This window comes from Anolis carolinensis, chromosome 1 (assembly GCF_035594765.1).
Source record: "Anolis carolinensis isolate JA03-04 chromosome 1, rAnoCar3.1.pri, whole genome shotgun sequence".
Classification (NCBI taxonomy): domain Eukaryota; kingdom Metazoa; phylum Chordata; class Lepidosauria; order Squamata; family Dactyloidae; genus Anolis; species Anolis carolinensis.
The window spans coordinates 241,803,448-241,823,320 of NC_085841.1; the positions used below are offsets into that span (position 1 = coordinate 241,803,448).

Genomic DNA, 19,873 nt, shown 5'->3' on the forward strand with positions numbered 1-19,873 from the left:
TGTTGTTGCTGCCTGGTTGAGCAGAAGTTGCAGGAGTTGCGTCTGTCATCTTGACACTCAGGTTCCTTCTAAGATCTTTGCCCTGGGCTTTGTCTTCTTTGGAGGTCTTTTCAGGCTTTAGGTCTTGGTACAAAGCGAGAAGACCTGTTTGAGGGTCATTCCTCTCACGGGCTGCTCTAGTGACGAAATCCACCAAAAAGGTGAAGGGCGGGTATACATTTGCATTCTCCTCTTTGTACTTGAACACCTGTTTCCCCCAAGCTTCTCGAAGAGGAAAAGGAAGTTTGCAGAGAATGGCACTCTGTGACGTGTGCTGGTCCAGACATGCTAAACCTGGCAGCTCTGGATTTCCTTTGGCTGAAGCTAGCTCTAGTAAAAGATCACTAAAGTCCCAAAGCTGTTTGCAATCTTTCATCTTCAGTGATGGGAACCTGTTGAGTCGATCCATGAGGGACGCTTCTATCTCAGTGCTCCGCCCGAAGCGCTGGTCCAAGCGAGACCACGCTGTGGACAAAGCTCTTTGGGGATCTGCTACATGAGCAGCATAAAGTCTTTTTACTTGCTCGGCTGAGCTGGGTCCAAGCCACGCCATAAGAAGGGACAGTTCTTCATCCGCTTCTAGCTTGAAATCTCGAATGGCCCTCATGAAGGTGATTTTCCACAGAAGGTAGTCATCCGGTCGGTCAGTGAATTTCTGGACGCCTTTGTCTCTGATGTCTCTTCTTGGATTTCTCAAGAGGGAACCCAATTGAGACTCCAGTGTGTAAGGGTACATCTGAGGAGTGTGATGTGGCCCGACGAAGTCAATGTTCTTCGGTTGAACACATCTTGTTGCGATGGTAGGCGATGCTGGGTTCAGCAGATTGCTGGCAGGCAGCACCTCTGAAGCCTCCATCTTCAGCGATGGGAGAATTGACTTGGTATGCAGGGATGAATGTGGTGGTTCACTCCCGGCCATGCCTTGCCAATGTGGATGGACATCTGGATGTTGTTGAAAGACGTCATCCTTTCGTTCCCAAGTAGACAGGTGGTATCTCTGAGGCCTAAGTGCAGGGATGGACTCTGACAGAGATGATGGCACTCTCCCGGCCGTGCTTTGCTGTACTTCTGAGGAATGGGCAGGCCTTGAAGTTGCGAACACTGGAACAGGTGAGCAATCTTCAAGGTGGCGAAAGGAGATATGACTCTGCACTACAGGTGATTCCAGCTGCAGATGTGCTGAAACCTTTGCTGTAGGCTCTTGTGTTGGCAGGAAACTAAGGTTTTCTTGGGTTAGTTCCTGTGATAGGGCTTTGGCTAGAACGTTAGCTCTGACTATCTTTTGTGCTGTGTCTCTTTTTACTTGAAGCAGATCTAGATCCCGTTGCAGCTCATCTTGCTTGGCTTCAGCCATTGCAAGCTCTATTTCTCTCTGGGCCCTGGCCTGTGCTAGGTCAGCTTCTTGTTGGGCCCTAGCCTGAGCTAGAAGCAGTTTCTGCTTGGCTTTAGCCTGTTGAAGGAGGAGTTCCTCTTCATTGAAGGCAAAGTCTTGCCTAGCCATTTCTGCAGACGCCTCTGCTTCTAAAACCTCTTTTCTAATTTTCAAACGGACAGCCTCTCTGTTGTAGTGGGCTGCTTTGGAAGAAGTACTGATGAATGAGTGTGTGGATTGGGAAGAACTGCTATGCCTAGATGAATGCTTGGATTTATGGCTAGCATCATTAGATGGAATCTTGAGCAGACTAGATCTAAGGCTTACACATGGGGAGCCTTGAACCCTTTCTTCTGCACCTTTGAATAAGGAACTGGGCTCTGGTTCAGATAGAACCGCGCTGTAGCGCCTCCTCTCTTCTTGTAGGCTAAAAGAAATTTCCTTAGCCCTATCTAAAGACTCTGGAGTGTTAATTTTGTTCAGTACATAGATTATTTCTTCTGCAATAGCACTCCCATTATTGAAGGCCTTTACAAATTCTTGCCTAAGAATTTCCTTTTCCTTTGGGCAAAGGGATGCCCTTATTGCATCAGCTATGGTTGGCAGGTTTTGCCAAGCTCTGTTAAACCTCTGCCTAAGCTGGCCTTCCTGCTGCAAAAGGCAGAGCATTGTTTTCTCTGTGGGGTGCCTTTCTCTGACAGGGCGGGGGGATTTGACCCTTGTTTGCAAAATCCCATTGCTATGACTTGCCATTATGAAATTCAAAAAGAAACTTATCCCAAGCTTCAAACAGTACAAAATGCAATACTATATAACTATACAATTAAAGGCACACAAAAGGGCAATGCAATATTTTAAACAAGACAATTAAAACAGCTGCTTGAGAAGTTAAGCTTGGGCTTTCATAAACTTGCAGCAGGCTCTGAAGAAATGGCAGGAACTGCAGAAGGTTGGAATTTATTGCTTTGCAAACTGGGTTCTGGAAGAGGCTTGGTTGGTCTGCAAAGGCTGACTTCTGGAGAAATGTATCTACTTTGCAGAAACCTGGATTTTGCTGCAGTTGCAAGAGCTGAATGTAGCGATTTGCTGGCTTGAGATGCAAAAGAGCGGGAAAGCTTGTAAATGTCTCAATTTTGCAAAGGCTAGGCTTCTAGCAAATGTATCCACTTTGCAGAAGGCTTCAACTTGCTGCAGCTACAAGAGCTGAATGTAGCAATTTGCTGGTGGCTTGAGATGCAAAAAGAGCGGGAAAGCTTGCAAATGTCTCAATTTTGTGAAGGCTGGGCTTCCCTCTGGAGGCAAAGGCAGGCTTCTTTTGACTTCTTTATCTTTAGGAGACTATGGGCTTGGCAAATTTAAGGCCCTTTCACTCCTTCTTTTCCCTTCTTAGCACTTTAGGAAGGCTTCTTTCAGCAGTTCTGGAAAAGAAGGCTCCTCTCTCAGTACTTCTGGAAAAGAAGGCTTCTCTCAGCACTGCTGGAAAAGAAGGGTCCTCTCAGCACTGTGCCGTCGCGCCTGGGGCTATAAACTCTTAGTGAAAGAGGCATGGACGTGACATCTTTCCCCAGGGGATTGCTTCTTGCCCTCCTTTAGGGAAACTGGAACTCTCAAGGACCAAAACACTGTAGTTAACTCAAAACTGGGTTTATTCTTCACAAAGGGGGTAAAAGAAAATATACATTACAGTCTTTGATTGTTTAAGTCCATGAAGCTTGTCCAGATCCCTCTTTCTCTGGCTGTGAATGCCGGAGCAAACTCAGCCTCAGTCCAATGACCTATATCTGAAGACAAGAGTCTTCCTCTGTTGCCAAAGGACTGATGTGAAGGCGCTTGAGACTCCTCAACGTTGTTCAGGTTGGCCCTGAACATGAAGTGTGAGTCCCAAGGGTAAGAACCTCAGAATTGGTGCTGAGAGGTAACTTTTGAAGGGCTTTCAGAGCCAAGCCTCTCTTTCACGTCCATCCGATAGAGAACTTGCTGATGGAATAAAAGGGAGGAAACACAGTCCTACTCCAGGGAGAGGTGGAGCCAAACAGTTTTGCTGAGTGAGCAATATAACAGGTACAAACAACATTGATTGACAGATATAAATAACCAATCCAACTACATTTACAGGGTAAGGGCAAAATCAGGCATGATACAACAATTCAAATCTTGCAACTTATAGTTCCAACATATAGATGGCGCCACTCACGCCGTCACATATAGCCTTCCCACAAGCCTTCACTCTTAATACTGTTGACCATATTTAGCACACATTTACAGTACAATACATTTATTTTAAGTATTGATGACTTAATAAACTTAAAAAAATCTTCACATTTTCTCATTTACACACATTGCCAGTGATTTTCTGCATTAGGTCACAGAGCTCCTCCAAAATTCCCATTTAATTATTGATGGCAAACTCACAAATAATTACATCTGCAAAAGTTAAACCCATAAAAACCAAAGTTCGACTGCGTATCTCTGGATAGTAATATTAAATACAAAACTAAACCAAAACTAACCCCGGATTGCAGAACTTCTTGTAATATGCGCTACTTTTTATACAAACACAGGGGTTTTGGATTGTTGTCATTTTGTCTGTCAGGCTTGCTACTATTTGGCAGATGCTTTTGGCCCTTTTCTTTCTTTCCTTCTATGTCTTCTGACACCTTAATATCTTAGCAATTTCATTTTGGTATACATTTTAGTGGATGGCAGCTCATTATTATGCCATAATAAAAATAGTTCATATTTCAGGAAGGCCAATATTTTTCAGGTTTTTTGTGTGGTAGACTAACATACCCTGTTTATCCCCCAAGGGAAAAAAATTAAACATGAGATCTAATCACTTGGACGTTCTTTCCAAATCCTCGAGAACTTTCTTCCAGGTTGAATTAGGAGTCACATTTTTATTTATTATTTCATATTAAGTGCTGCTTTCATTGAAGGCTACTTTATTTTCACTCTATATTTTTGAATGCAAGATATTAACAATGGCTGGATCTACCCTGCCATATAATTCAGTAGCTGATCCCAGATTATCCACTTTGAGCTGGATTATATGGCAGTGTAGACTCATATCATGAAGTTCAAAGGAGATAATCTGGGATCAGCTACTGGATTATATGGCAGTGTAGATGAGGCCTAGAGTTCCAAGAAATCAATAGCTTTACAAATATACTAACAGGAAAGGTCTTGGGATAGATATGTTTGGCCTCATGGTGCTAAAATGTTTGATTTCCACTTTTTTTTATCATGTCAGAAGCGAATTGTGCATATACTGCAAGTCGTTTCTGGTATGAGAGAATCAGCCGTCTACAGAGATGTTGCCCAAGGGATGCCCAGGTGAGTTACCATCCTGTGGGAAGCTTGTTGCATGGGAAGCTGGGGTTGACAGGTGGGAGCTCACCCTATCTCACTGATCTTCAGATCTTCAGTTCAGCCGGCACAAGGGCTTAACCCATTGCATCACCACGGCTCTTGATTTCCAAGTGAAAGTGCTTCACTGCAGAAATAAAATTAACTCAAGGCCAGAGCCAGATTCTTTCCAAAGTGTAATGTGAAGCATACAGACTGATGTTCCTCATTCACCTGATCACATTGAGAGGGGAAAGCATGGGTGACCGTCCCTTTAAGAGTACATATCATTAGCAGTTCAATTTCTCATTCTGCCTCCCCATGACACTCACATTCACATATGGAAAATTAAGAACTGGCAATATATTCATCTTACATTCATTACAAGGTCAGTATTACATTTTTTTTGTTTTTAATCAGGAGAAATAACAATATCCAAAAACCTTGCCCTGCCCAAAGCCCCTTACATTAAAGGGGACTGACACCAGTTTAAAACCATTCATTTCCATGAGATCTTATAGTTCTGCATCAAAGCCCATAGGAAACAAGAGACTGTGATCCAGGTTGGGCAATGAAACAGGATGGGAAACTGTGATGATTCCCATCACACCTGTTTTTAGTTGTAAAGATGAGAGTAAACTGTGATAAGAGGTAGGAGCTCTGAACATGATTGCTGGCTCATGTTCAGAGTTCCCTCCTTTCAAGGCATTTCTTTCTCTTTACAACCCTGGAACATGTGATGAGCTCTGTGCCTCTCCATGCTTGAAAAGAAGTCAAAGTGTACTACAAGGGGGAAATTAATTTAATTTATGTATTTATTTACAACATTTCTACCCCGCCTTTCTCACCCAAGGGGACTCAAGGCGGCTTGCAAAAACTGGCAAAATTCAATGCCCAAAACAGAATTTTCCCAATGTAATGAGGTTGATTGCCGGAGTTTCCTCCTTTCAGGACATGTCTACCTCTTTTCAACCACGGAGGACTATGCATGCCTGCCAGAAGTATTTTAACTCATGTGATGAGCTCAGTTCCTCTCAGTGCGTGAAAAGAGTCTGAAGTGTCCTACGACTGGGAAATTTCTCATTGTGATAAGGTGGAATGGGTCACATTGGAAGGGAAGGGAAATGTGTATTCACTGTCATAAATGCATGCCTTATCCATCAGATTTGCAAATTAAGCTGTGTTTACCTACTATTGTCCAATCACAAAACTTTTAAGGAAGAATTTTGTCTTTTAAAAATGCTAAGCGTATTATGTCTTTTACTCTCATCAATGAGGGGTTACAGATCAAACACTGAAGGGGAAATTTCCATTTGAATCAAATTTTTTCCCACTGGAAGTATTTCAAACCGTCAGTGAGGTTCATTTTTGAATACTCGTGTGTTGAGACATTGTGATGTAAATTCAGATCCAATGCTAAATCCAATGTGAGTGTTACCTAGAATAGACCTATTGAAATGCATGGGACTTGTTAATCACAATTAACCTTAGTTCCGAATATTTTCAATAGATCTGGGTAGAAATTACATCTGACTTACCCTGTAGTGTTCAAATTAAATTTTTATGAGGAAATAGCCTAAGCATGCATGTACACGGTAGAATTAATGCAGCTTGATGCCACTTTAATTGCCATGGCAATGCGATGGAATCATAGGAGTTATAATTTTACAACGGCTTTAGCATTCTCTGTCAAAGAGTGCTGGTGCTTCAGCAAACTACAAATCCATAGTATTGAGCCATGCCAGTTAAAGTGATGTCCCACTGCATTAAATCTGCAATGCAGATGTATCCCCAGAGTCTCACCTGAAGGTGTCTTCATTGTCCATGCCCTATTGTATAAAAAATACCATATATTTCATTCCAGACACAAGTATAAAACATTCTCGTGAATGAATTCCTCTTGATTTCAAAAAGGCTTACTCCTAGGTGAATGGTCCAGAATTTCAATTTCAGCCATTCAGACTTATGTTCCATTCATATCAATGTGAAAAGCTAGTCATGACCAAGATTTTAATGGAACTCACTGTGGATAACTTCATTTATTTAAATGATTATTTAATTTTTAAAAAAAATAAATCTATAATGCCATTTGCTTTTCACTATTTCAGTCAAACACAGTTTAAAACTTTAATGCACATTTTGTACTACCAAACAATGTATATTATTGTCTCTGCTTATTAAAACATTTTGTAATTGAACTGTGTGGCCCGTTTTGGTTGATAGTGCTCACAGATAGCCATTCGCACAGTTGTTTTAGAGGACGCTGTTAAGTGGCCTGATACTTTGTACAGTACAATTAAATGCCATTAGGTTTCTATTATTCGTGCTGTTCATGAGGTCAGCTGGATCATCCTGCATAACTTCCTGGTTCTTACATAATATTAACAAAGCTTCCTGGTTTGTTTGCAACCAGCAGATTCCATCAACTACTTCTTTTCTGACTCTTTTTGCAGAAAATGCTGAATAGATTGGTCCTGTATTCTTAACACTTCCTACTTCTCTTTCCTCGGTTCTTACTCTTAAAATAACCTATATTGATGCATCTCTCTTGCAGTTTAAACAGCAATGCTGCATGTGCCTCTGGGTTTTCTGTTGACCTATGGTGACCCCACTGATTCCTTAGGGTTTTCTTAAGCAAAAATGATCAAGGATGGTGTTGCCAGTTCCTTTCTCTGAGTGCCCCATCTACGTAGGCCCAAAATTGGAAGAAAGTGGGATAAAAAAGGGGGGCTAACAAACACAGACTGAAAATGTGCTCTTGATCACAGGACTGCTTGAAAAACACGTGATAAAAAGGTTCATATAAAATCCGATATCAGGTGTAAATGCGCTGCTGTGGAGCACTGTATATCCCAGCACTCCAAAAAAGTGAGACTTCCTTGTGATACACTGGTGTAGATTGCTCTAGTGCTTAGTAAGGTAAAGTTTTCCCCTGACGTTAAGTCCAGTCATGTCTGACTCTGGGGGTTGGTGCTCATCTCCATTTCTAAGCCGAAGAGCTGGCGTTGTCCGTAGACACCTCCAAGGTCATGTGGCCGGCATGACCGCATGGAGCGCCGTTACCGTCCTGCCAGATCTACTCACATTGGCATGTTTTCAAACTGCTAGGTTGGCAAAACAGTTGATGACATTATCAAGCCACGGTAACCCCCTCCCCTTCTGAAAGATGTATAGTTCACTAAGACACTACAAATAAATATATGAGTTTTTTTCTTTTTATTTAAAACCTTTTCCAGAGATCAGAAGTTGTGAAATTTCAAAGCTTTAGAAGATCTGGAATAGACATAGCAGCAGCTGTACCCCTCAAACGCTATCATGTCTAGCCTTTTACTTCATTTAATTTTTTTTTTGTAATTTGTATCTTTCTTACTATGTACTGTATCAATTTCTTATCACAGACCTCCTGCCAAACCCTCTTAACAGTGCCCAAAAGCATACCGCTCTCTTATGAGTCCTGTCTGAAATGTGGGGACGGCAGTGTTTGACCTTTCAGGGGCCTTATGGAGTTGCTGATAACTTCCATAAAGTATTTTGAATATTACCTCCCTCCAAAGATATCAGATGTGAGGAATATGTGGCTCGCCAGATGGTACTGCAACTTCTAGGATAGCCAATGGTGAGCGATTGGATAGCATGGGTGTTGTAGTCCAACAACACTTTAGAAATGTTCTCTATTTCTGCTATAAATGCCCCTAATGTACCTGTATCTGCTAGACTCTGTGCATTTTGCTACAATTAGACATTCCATTGACTGCCGTGGTGTTTGTACTATTGTGCTATTGCACATAAAGAGTGAGCTTATCTTTTAACTATAGAGATGCAGAAGAGGGTCAAATGGACAAAAAATATATAACAAATATCAGGGGGCAGAGATGTTGAATCTTGAGGTTTTTTTTTTTTTTTTTTTTGGAGCTGGTGGGGGTTCCATATGTGTTGTCTAGTACTGCCTCATTTTCCTAACTTCAACTCTGCGGGTTTAATAAATAAAGGGAAGAAATTCTACAGGTACGTCTCTCATCCTGACCTGTCATCCAGCTGTTAAAGGCACAAAAACATTGCTGTAAGGTGCAGTGACCATAATCCTGTTCCCATGTGGTTAAGTATTGCCAATATCCTGTTTGATGTAGCACAAAGCTTAGTTCCCTGAGAGAGATTTTGTTTCAGACGCTAATTGGGATGGGAGCATCTCCAGGGTCTGCTAATTCGCTTAGAGTGAGCTGTGGTGAAGGCCAAGAGAGACACATGAAAGGCATAATGTAGCACACTTAAAAATCAACAGCACTCTTGCCAGGAGAGAATAGAAAGGAAAAAGAAAGGCTTAGGCCCAAACTAGATGTGATCTGAAAAAAAAAATCTAAGGAAAACTGGTGACCCACATGGGGCCAAAATGCAATTCTACTTGTCTCAAAGTCATGTCCCAAGTTCATCAGTATTAATTTTTGTTATGTAAATAGCAGTGTGGGGAGGAAGTTGGAGTGACATGGAAATTGGGAATGCAGCATTAGCAGAGCTTTAGAAATGTACAGTATTTGTAACATTTACTAGTGCTGATGAAAAATGCAGGCCCTGTGACACAGTAAACAGAGCTGAATTTGGGTACAAGAAGCATTCAAGTTCGAATCACCCTTCCCCTGCCATCTGTCTTCCAAAAGTGTTGGACTACAACGATACGGAGCCCATCCACATTACAGAATTATAGCACTATTGCTACATTTTAACTACCATGGTTCTATTCCATTGAATCCCAGGATTTGTAGTTTGCGGAGGCATTTAAGCACTCTGCCTGAGATTTCTAAATAGCTTTCCCTCAACTACCAAGCTCAAGATGGTTTTCTGCTGCTCTTGAGACCGACATGGAGGAATAGATTCTAACTATAGGGAAAAAAAATTACATCTAAACATTAGGAAAACTGGTAGTAATAGCTGTTCAACAGCCATTAATATGAATTAGTTGTCAAACTAATTACTGTTTGGTGGAATCTCTTTCTCTGGAGGTTTTTAAGCAGAGATTGGCCATCTGTCAGGAGGCTTTGATTGTATATTTTTGTATTGCAAGGGTTGGACTGGATGACCCTTGTGGTCTCCTCCAAGTCTGAAATGCTATGGGATGGAACCATGGAAGTCAAAGCAGAATCACATCACTCGAATTCTGCAGTATGAATGGGCCCATAAGCATTGAATTTAAAAACTGGGATCTTTTGGGGCAGGAAAGGGCAACCGTTATAATGAACAGACTGAAGTAATTCTCATTTTAGGAAAGTTTACATCACTTCTGGCTTTTTAATGGGAGCAGGGGAGTTAAGAGATGTGTAAAATTAATTCTAGAACACAGAGCCATCCACTAAAGCTGAGTATCAGGAGATTCAGGACTACCTTTTTTGCTTAGTGGATGATTTATTCTGAAATTTAGTGACAAAAATGTGATGGCTGCTAGCTTGGATGACTTCAAAGGGGAACTGGATAAATTTACAAAGGATGAGGCCATTAATGGATACTTATTAGGGTGGCTGTACATCACCTCCAATATCAGGAGAATATTCGTGTATATCCAGCTAACCATGGTTTTGCCTAGCCCACATGTGACTAGTTTGTTTGCCAGAAGGTCATGGGGGACCTTGTTGAAGGCCTTACTGAAATCCAGATGTGCTACATCTACAGCGTTCCCTGCAACGACCCAGCTTGTAACTCTATCGAAAAAAGATATCAGATTAGTCTGGCATGACTTGTTTCTGATAAATCCATGTTGACTATTAGCGATGAAGTTTGATTTCAAATAAAGCTTCTTCACTCTGAACTGTGGTTTTCCAGCCCTAGCAGCAACCAATGCTCAAAATACATCTTTTGGTTAAAAAAAACCCCTTTGATTATACTTCCTCTTAAACTATATGTTCTTTAGCTGAAGAAAGATTTTTTTCACTACCAAGTCAGTTCATCTTAAATGGAGTTGGTCACATATATTTCCATGACTCAAATAATCAGTGAAAGAATGAAAAAAGTGAAGCAGTTAACAAATTTACGTAGAATGAGATTACAGTCAGTTGTTCACAGGCTCATTGTTAAAACCAGAGGAAGAATGAGGACATAGATATTTGGAGGCAAAGGAAGAACTGCTTTCCTGCTCTTCACATTCACCTTCTGATAAATGAGTTTTGTTTACAAAGGAACTGCCAGCTGACTAGAAATAACCTGCCTTATTAAATCTTGTGCATATTATTCATCAAAATCAGGTGAAAATTTTTTGTAGCACAGATCTAATACTTATCTCTTGCTAATGTCTGCACATCATACTCCTGTTATTAGTACAGAAACAGAATCAAGTATAAAAGAGGACAGCTCTAGGGAACTATTTTCTTTTTAGCAAAAGAAATGTGGTTCACTCATTTCGAATGGCTATCCAGATTTAAAGTTACAGAGAATTTCAGTCAGTGCAAGCCATTTCATATTGAACTCTGTCAAATTACCTCTTCAAATATCAGACTCTACTTTTTTACAGTCAAAGGCTAATATCATAGGCAAACAATTAAATGATTAGATATTACCGGACTGCAGTATTAGTTATGCCAATTCCAGCATTGCTACTGGAAGCAGATGTCAACAACATCTGGAGGTCCATGGTTGTATGACCATTAACCACAAATTATGCATGCCAAAACATATAAACTGTACATGCCAAAAGAGCAGACTTGTAATTATGTGTTTCCTTCCCAATGGCAAGTTACTTCTATAGTGTACATTTGTTGATGAAGTGTGCATAGAATAGGTAGCCCATGTAATGCTGGATTCCTATTAGCCAGGCTGGCCAGTGTTGAGGAACATAAAGAGGAATCATTCATCAAAATTTGGAGAACCTCAAGGTCTCCAGTTGTAAGTCAAGTGATAGAGTTGGAAGAGACCACAGTGGTCATCTAGTTGAACCCCTTGTCATTCAGGAATCTACAACAAAAACACTACTGAGAGATGACCCTCCAATCTCAGTGTCAATACAGCTGAAGATGGAGAGTCTTCAAGGAAATTATTCCACTGTTGAATCACTCTTACCAGAAAAATTTATGGGCACAGATTTTTTTCTTGGAGGGTAATGCCTTCATCCCTACCCTCCATAATTATATCCATTCATGGGGGGATTATCTAGTTGTTTTTGTATGTGGCGCTGTGCTTTTCTCTCAATATTGCCAGTTTTTCCTTTCGGAAATGGGTACTTGAATAGTGTTACAGTGTAGCTCGGCAAAACGCGGTGCTCTATTTCTTGGGAAAGTGACTTGTTTTTTATGGCTTGTCAGATCACACCAAAGGTATATATGCCCATAATAGTTTTCTTGAATTTTGAAATGATGCCTTAACAGAAAACTATGTAAACTACTGTGTTTTGCTAAGAAAAGGATGTGCGGGTCATTTGGAACAGCTGCTTTGTCACTCTTTGTGTGCAACAGAGTTTGTTCCACTGAAGATATTAACAGCTGTCTTCTTCCATTAGAACGATATGCTGTCAAGTCCTCTAGGTTAACTGGCCACAGCTCTTCAGTGTCTCAAGATCCTTCGAAGGACACTGAGAACTTTCTGCACATAAAACATACGTTTTGCCACTTGACGACATCCTTAGGTTTGGCCCTTGTCAAAATCAACGTTCTGGCACCTCTACCTCTTGGCAAAACAAAAGGGTCAGCTGCTTCTTGTCAAAATAGGGATGGAGTGTAGAAATTTATCAGTTTCCAATGTACAGCTCTGAGTGGTGCTCTATTCTTGTAGCCCATAACCAAACCGAGTGTGGGGTCCCCGTGCCAGATAAGCAGCTCCATGGGAGATGAGGCATGTCCAAATCTGGAATGGGAATAGAGCAAAATTAGACCGGATGAAATTAAAATGCTCAACAGCCTATAGTCTCTCCTGGTCTGATCATCTTTCCCTTATTGTTGTCCAACTCCTCCATTAGCTGCTTTCATAAAACTTCCACTTTTCATAAGCTGACATTTGGTAGTGGCTACTCTCCATCTTGGTTCTAACACCCAGAAGGCTTAGGCAGCACAGCCAATTACCGAGAATTCTGGGAGATGAAGTCTAAAGCAGCTATAGGTCCAAAGGTTGAAAACCACTACTATAGAGGAAGGTGACTACTGTCAATGATGTCCTTCTCTCCCTATGCTGTGGCTAACTATTTGTGCTGCTTGGTCCAACCTAGTACTTTCCAGATCAGTTGTACTATGGCTCCCTTCATGCCCAAGGTGGTTGGGAAAGGGTGCCAAAGTTGGGCAATGCTGTTTTAGGCTTTCAGCAAAAGGAGAGCCAGAAAATGATCTATGGGAACTGACATCATGCTACTTGTGCCAAGTTGGCACTAGAATCCCAGTTCTGGGACTTACAGAATATTTTTTTTCCTTTGGTAACCTTACTCCATGCATGAAATTGAATTCTAATGTTCAGGATGCCAACTGCAATACATGGGGGAAAACCACCACAGACCTGTGTGCACATTTCTGCAATATTATCCACAAAGCTTGTGCAACCAGGGGCTAGACGTTTAACCCCACACCTTCTCTGATTTGTCTATATCTGGAAATATTGAGCCGCACAATGGGTTAAACCCTTGTGAACTCTAACCTGAAGGTTGGGTTGCTGACCTGAAGGTTGCTGGTTTGAATCTGTGAGACGGGGTGAACTTTTGTCTGTTAGCTTTAGCTTGCGTGGACATGAGAGAAACCTCCCAGTAACACATCCGAGCATCCCCCTGGGCAATGTCTCTGTAGACGGCCAATTCTATCACGCCAGAAGCGACTTGCAGTATGTTCTCAAGTCGCTTCTGACACGATAAAAAATTATCTGAATTTGAAAAATGAAGTGCTATTTTTTTCAAGTACTTTGGAAAAAAGAGATCCTGGAGTATAATACATGAATACCAAGTGGTTTCAACCCTGAAGATAATACTTAATACTGTCTTCCACTTGAGAACACTCTTTCATCAATATTCTTAAAAGTCACCTTTTAAGAATATTGATTTTTAAAAGTCAGCTTGCATTTGTTTTGAGAAAATGAGGAAGATAAAAGCAGAAATGTTTTAGTAAGAAAACGAAATAGTTTTATTAATCACACAAAGAAATACATATATTCAGACTAATAATCTATTGCCTCTCATAATATCAATCCTAATTTAGGCTTTCCAGCTCTGTACTCAAAATGGTGCCTCGTTGATCTGTCATATTCTTACCAGGTAGCAGACGAAGGCTGCATACGCAACCAGGACAAATGATATGACAATGTAGTACACTAAATGGCTCAGGCCCATAACAGTTGTCACCACGAAGTAGAGGTTGATTGCACAGACCAGTCCAGTGATGAGGATCATTATCATCTTCCCAATGCTAAGGAGGAACAGATGAAAGGTTAAAGAAGAGAGGTCAAAAACATGGCAGTCAGGATGAGCATTGGACAAAGCATCCCCTTTAACAAATGTTTAAATCCACATCTACTCCAGGCACACAGAATATAAAGAGCTAAATTCTGTATTTGCAATGTCTGAATAAAATCAATAAACATGAAGAAACAACCCTCATAAATGCAGCAAAGCATGGGAAACATGAGAGGGGGAAAATATTTAAAGTTCCACACGGCCTTCAAGCAAACACATCAAGCAAACAGTGGTTCTTATGGTATCAATGTAGACAATTCCCCGATGTGCCATGGCCGGTACTGAATTTGTGCCCCATTGGTTACTATTGCTTATTTCTTTCTTGAAAGCTCTCCAGAGACTGATAACTGAGGGTTTGTGGGGTGGCACCAGTCCATGGGTCACCATTTTGAGCAGCTTTGACCCACTCTCTGTTTTCAGAGGATGTCCTTTACATGTCTCCTGTGTATATTCTGAGTATGTGTTCCTCCCCATCTCTTCCCTCAAACAAAATATTACATTTTAAAAAGCCTAGCCCTGAAAACTTCCTTCTCCTCCAAATACTGCGGTCAGAATGAATTATGTATTTTATCTAGTTTGAGGACAGAATGAGGGTTTTGTTTTTAGTGGAATTTCAACATTTCCTGAGCAGCTCTTGTAATGGACAAACATAAAGAGAAGTTGTTTACGTGGAAAGGCAAGCAAACATAATTGAGCTGGATTATGATAAAAGCAGGGAAATGCAGAGGTTAGATGGCAATATTAAGGTAAATGCAATTGTTTATTTTATATGTACCACAATTAGTGGGAGCTTCAGTGATGAAAGACTATTCTTCATTATGAAAATACAACAGAATTCCCAACCAAGAAGATGGCACTACTTACACCCCATTGACAAAGTCTTGCATGAGAGGCTGCATGCTGGTGAAGGTGAGAACAGGTATGACTGCAAAGGGTAGCTAAAAACAGAAGGAAAAACTGTTGAGTGCACATTATTTTTTTTAAAATGAACAGCATTTCTCTTTCCGTATTCAAGGACCACTAACATATCTGGATTTGCTGGGTTGCTGTGCATTTTCCAGGCTGTATGGCCATGTTTCAGAAGCATTATCTCCTGACGTTTCAGGAGATAGATGTGGGCGAAACGTCAGGAGATAATGCTTCTGGAACATGGCCATACAGCCTGGAAAACTCACAGCAACCAAAGTGATTCCAGCCATGAAAGCTTTCAACAACATATCTGGATTTAGAGAATAGCAAATTAAGAAATTGTTCCTCATTAGATGATTCCTGCTGCCTTCTCAACAATGGAAACTTTGAAGCCAATCTCTCTCAGGAATTGAGGGACTCTAAGTATGGGAATGTTACTCACTGAGTTACAACTCCCACTCTCCCCATGCCACCATGACTAGTGGCTATGCTGGATATGTAGACTCTGCATTTTGGATAAATGGGGTGCATATGGTACCATGTGTGTGGGCACAGTAGGGAGAAAAAGATGTATAATCCCCAAATAGTAGCCTTTTCAACAAGATCTGTGATGGAGTCTCTGGCACAGGGATGGCCCTATGATTAGTCAGAGTGAGGCAAATTTGGGGTGTCATCAAAGGGTAGGAAACTATTACTTATGTAATTGTATTTGTCATTGATAGAGATGGACCTCTTGTAGAGGTACTAGTTACCTTTTGTAGGGATACTTATTGAAGTAACAAAGATGACTGAGGGGTCTTCTCTCTCTGTACAAAAAATAACTTGATTGGATTTGGGATGCACAGCGTCATCTGGGTGTTTGGCTGTGACTTGCTCCTGCTCTTGGGTAGCACAATATATTGGGCCAGTGGTTCCCAACCCAAGCGTTGTTAGACTTCAGTTCCCAGCAGTCTCGATAGTTGGCCAAACTGAAGTCCCAAACACATGAAAGACCAAAGCTTGGGAACGACAGGCCAACCTTAGTCCAACAGGACATTTTCCCTTAGATCTTGCCTGCATATTGGAAGAGGAGTAGTCAGGAAGGATTCCTCACCAAGATACTCTGCAATACATTGAGAAGGTCATTGAGGCCCGTCAGAGCTTCCACATTCCTGAAAGCAGCAACGAAGACAGTGGGAAGGATGGCTAAGGAACGTGTGAAGACCACCCGTGCAAAACGGGACCAGCGTAGCTTCAGGAAACCCTATGGGGGAGACAAGAAGGCAGACTTTTATTTTTCAGAAGCCAAGGCACCATCACTCAATGAAGCGTAAAATGCTATATTTACCCCTCTTGCTACCTCCTACTCTTGTCATATTTTCTTCCCTCCCAGGTTGCAGGTAGGAAGAGGCTACTCAAGAAGCAAATTATGATCTTGATAGTGTTTGCCACCTAGTGGTAAATTCTCCCTTCACATCAATATAATTGCTTAAATAAATACAGTACTATCATAGCTGTGACATTTATTTTGTATCCCATCAGTGCATCTGATAGAAATCCATAAAAGCTTATGCCAAAATAAATGAGGTAGTCTGGAAGGTGCTGGCAAACAACTCTCTCTCTCTCTCTTTTTTTTTTTTGATGAAACAGATTCACACAACTATCTCCATGAAGAAGGGAAGAGGTACTTGGAGAGATAACAAAAGAGGTTAACTAAGGAATAAAGACTTTAAAGGAGGAGAAAAACCCACTGGTTGAGAGTGAAGAAACAGAACAACAGGATTAGGTTTGGCACCTATATATGCTATAAAAAATCTGTCTGTATTTAAAGTACAGATTGAGCATTCCTTACCTAAAATGCTTGGGACTAGAAATGTTCTTCCTTTTGGATTTTGAAATACTTGAGATGGGGCTCAAGTCTAAACATAAAATGCATTTATTCTTCAGAGACACTTTAAACACATAGCCTAAGGGTACTTTATATATACAATATTTTAATAATTTTGTGCATGAAACAAAATTTGTCTTCACTGAACCATCCAAAAGCAAAGGTGCCACTATCTCAGCCATCCATGAGGACAATTTTGGAGTATTTTGGATTTCAAAATTCCAGATAAGGGATATGCAACATGTTCTATAATAAGGCTTTTTAATTGTGTTAACTATTCTTCAAAGAAAAAAAACATGATAACTTTCATTGTACAGGTCATAGGGTTGGAGAAAGGTTATTCCAAAACAGTAGGATGCAGGTAGAAGTCCTTTAGTTTGAAACTTGCCTTTAACCAAAAGCTCAATTTCATGTACGTTTTCACCAGATGGTGGCAGTGCTGCAACAAGCTAAGAGTGCAAATCATGTGGCATTGTCTGCCCAGATGTGCTTCATGACAAATCTTGTGGAGGAGGACATACAGTGTAGTCCAGCATGACTGGAAATAATATTCCTTGTAATCCAACACATCTGGAGGACACCAGATTGGGACAGGCAGCAGCAGTGAGTTTCTCAAGTCAGTGTGCTAAAATGTTGGCATAAATACAGAGCCCTCTCCAGATGTTTTGGGGGTGGATGCTGAAATGAAAACTACCATAGCTATATGCTGGGGGGATGAGCAGAACTGCTTGACTGTGGTTCAACATATCTTGAAGATTTACCAGCTTTGAGAAAAGTTAAAACATCCACACTAAGGTACAGTATGTTTGTTGCTCTGTAAACATGGACTAATCCTTTGAAAGCAAAAGTGCTGGATAGTTGCTACTGATGTTACCCCATTTGCTGTCACTGAAGCTTTGGAAGTCCATGTCTTAGCTGGAGAGAGGACATGCTCTCCTCCTACCTTCATTCCCTGTAGGCTATTCTTCCTATTTTCATTTACTATAGATGGGTTAAACCCTTGTGCTGGCTGAACTGCTGACCTGAAGGCAGTTCGAATCTGCGAGATGGGGTGAGCTCCCGTCTGTCAGCTTTAGCTTCTCATGAGGGGAAATGAGAGAAGTCTCTTGGGCATACTCTGGGCCAATTCTCTCACACTAGAAGCGACTTGCCTCAATTCACTTCTGACATGATTTTTTAAAAAATTACTATAGGTTGCTATTCTTTTGTGCTTGCCCAAAGTCCATGTGAATGAACAGTTATTCTGGATAGAAATAAAAATGATTCTGGGAAGAACATAGGATTTACCTATAGAAACTGTGTAAAATATTTGGCACAATAAACATAACATAACTAGTCCAACCCCCTGCTTCTTAGCAGGGGGTTGGACTAGATGGCCCATGTGGTCTCTTCCAACTCTACTATTCTATGATTCTATGATTCTATGATTCTAGGAAATTGGCATGGTCCAATGTGCCTTAGTCAGAGGCGGTCCAACCATAAGGCAAAATAGGCATTTGCCTGTGGCGCCATCGTCCCGGGGGCACCATCGTCCTGGGAGGAGGGCACCACTCTCCATCTCCTTCTCTTTCGGGCCTTCCAGCAGCCGCGCTGGGCCTTCCGGCCAGCGCAGACCCACCTTTGCACCACACAAGCCCACCTTTGGGGCCTTCAGAGATTGTGAGGTCTGTAGGAACTTGGAAGCTAGGTATGTGGGGTTTATATATCTGTAGAAGGTCCAGGGTGGAAGAAAGAACTTTTCTTTGAAGCAGGTGTGAATGTTGTAATTAATCACCTTGATTAGCATTTAATGGCCCTGTGGCTTCAAGGCCTGGCTTCTTCTTGCCTGGGAGAATCTTTTTTTTGGGAGGAGCTAGCTGTCCCTGATTGTTTACTGTCTGGATTTCTTCTGTTTTCAGAGTGTTGTTCTTTATTTATTGTCCTGATTTTAGAGGTTTTTTTTTTAATACTGAGGGCTATCTGGGTTATCTAAGTCCACACTGCCCTATATCCCTGTTCAATGTTTAGTGCTAAATTTGCAAATATAGTAATTCCTACATAACATTACCATGTATTGAACTGCTTTTTCTATTGATTTGTTGTAAAACATGATGTTTTGGTGCTTAATTTTTAAAATCATAATGTAATTTGATGTTTTATAGGCTTTTCCTTTATACTTCCTTATTATCCAACATTTTCGCTTATCCAACGCTTTTATTTTTCAGTGATTGGTTTGGGGGGGCGCCAAAATTCTGTTTGCCTACACTTGAAAAATACCTAGGGCCGGCTCTGGCCTTAGTTGATTAAAAAGCTGAATAATAGCCAGAAGCTGCTAAAAGACCTACTGTATGCTATCTTTGGTTGCATTCAGAGAAATACTGTGCCTGGGGCCCAAATTAAATCCATGGATCTAGGCTAGCATCAGCTTTGGACCCCTGGATCTACTGCTGGTGTTATACCGTACACCCATTATGTTTTTGTCCCACTTACTGCTCTGAGCAGCACAGTGGATGATGGGAATCATAGTCCAACATAAGTAGTGGTATTGTTTTGGCTGATGCAAGGGCTTGTTTTATTATTTATCAAAAGTAGACTACAGAGTCATTGGAAAACCTGTATATAAATAATGCTGATGGCACGACTTCAGGCTACAACATGTCAATATATACTGGAGACAAGAACATGGGTGTTACAAAGCTTGTTGGGGAAAAGGAACAAAAATTAGGAATAATGCATGAGGGCAGATATCATACACCACAAGAGTCCTATGCTGTTTGAGTAGGCTTGTCATGGCACTGGGAAAAGTTACTTTCTTAACCTATAACACCCAGATCACAACAGCCATGCTAGCTGGGAGATTCTGGGAGTTGTCTTTCAAAAAAAAAACCCAGAATATTTCCAAACTTTGATTCCAGTTGGGCTTTATAATTTTTAGAGTAACATTTGAAATCTTTGGCCTAAC

The 19,873-nt window shown here is 41.1% G+C and overlaps 1 protein-coding gene across 2 annotated transcripts in view; it reads right to left on the minus strand.

Moving 5' to 3' along the window:
* Window positions 1–7,955: 7,955 nt before the first annotated feature.
* The window catches only part of slc11a1 (solute carrier family 11 member 1), a 38,725-nt gene continuing 26,807 nt past the window's right edge, over window positions 7,956–19,873 (minus strand). For both annotated transcript variants that reach the window (XM_008110226.3, XM_062967321.1), the window contains exons 12-15: window positions 16,159–16,308; window positions 15,021–15,094; window positions 13,956–14,109; window positions 7,956–12,574 (exon numbers count right to left, since the gene is read on the minus strand). In XM_008110226.3, coding sequence (XP_008108433.1) covers window positions 12,491–12,574; window positions 13,956–14,109; window positions 15,021–15,094; window positions 16,159–16,308 — 462 coding nt within the window. In that variant the 3' untranslated portion in view covers window positions 7,956–12,490. The remainder of the gene's footprint in view (window positions 12,575–13,955; window positions 14,110–15,020; window positions 15,095–16,158; window positions 16,309–19,873) is intronic.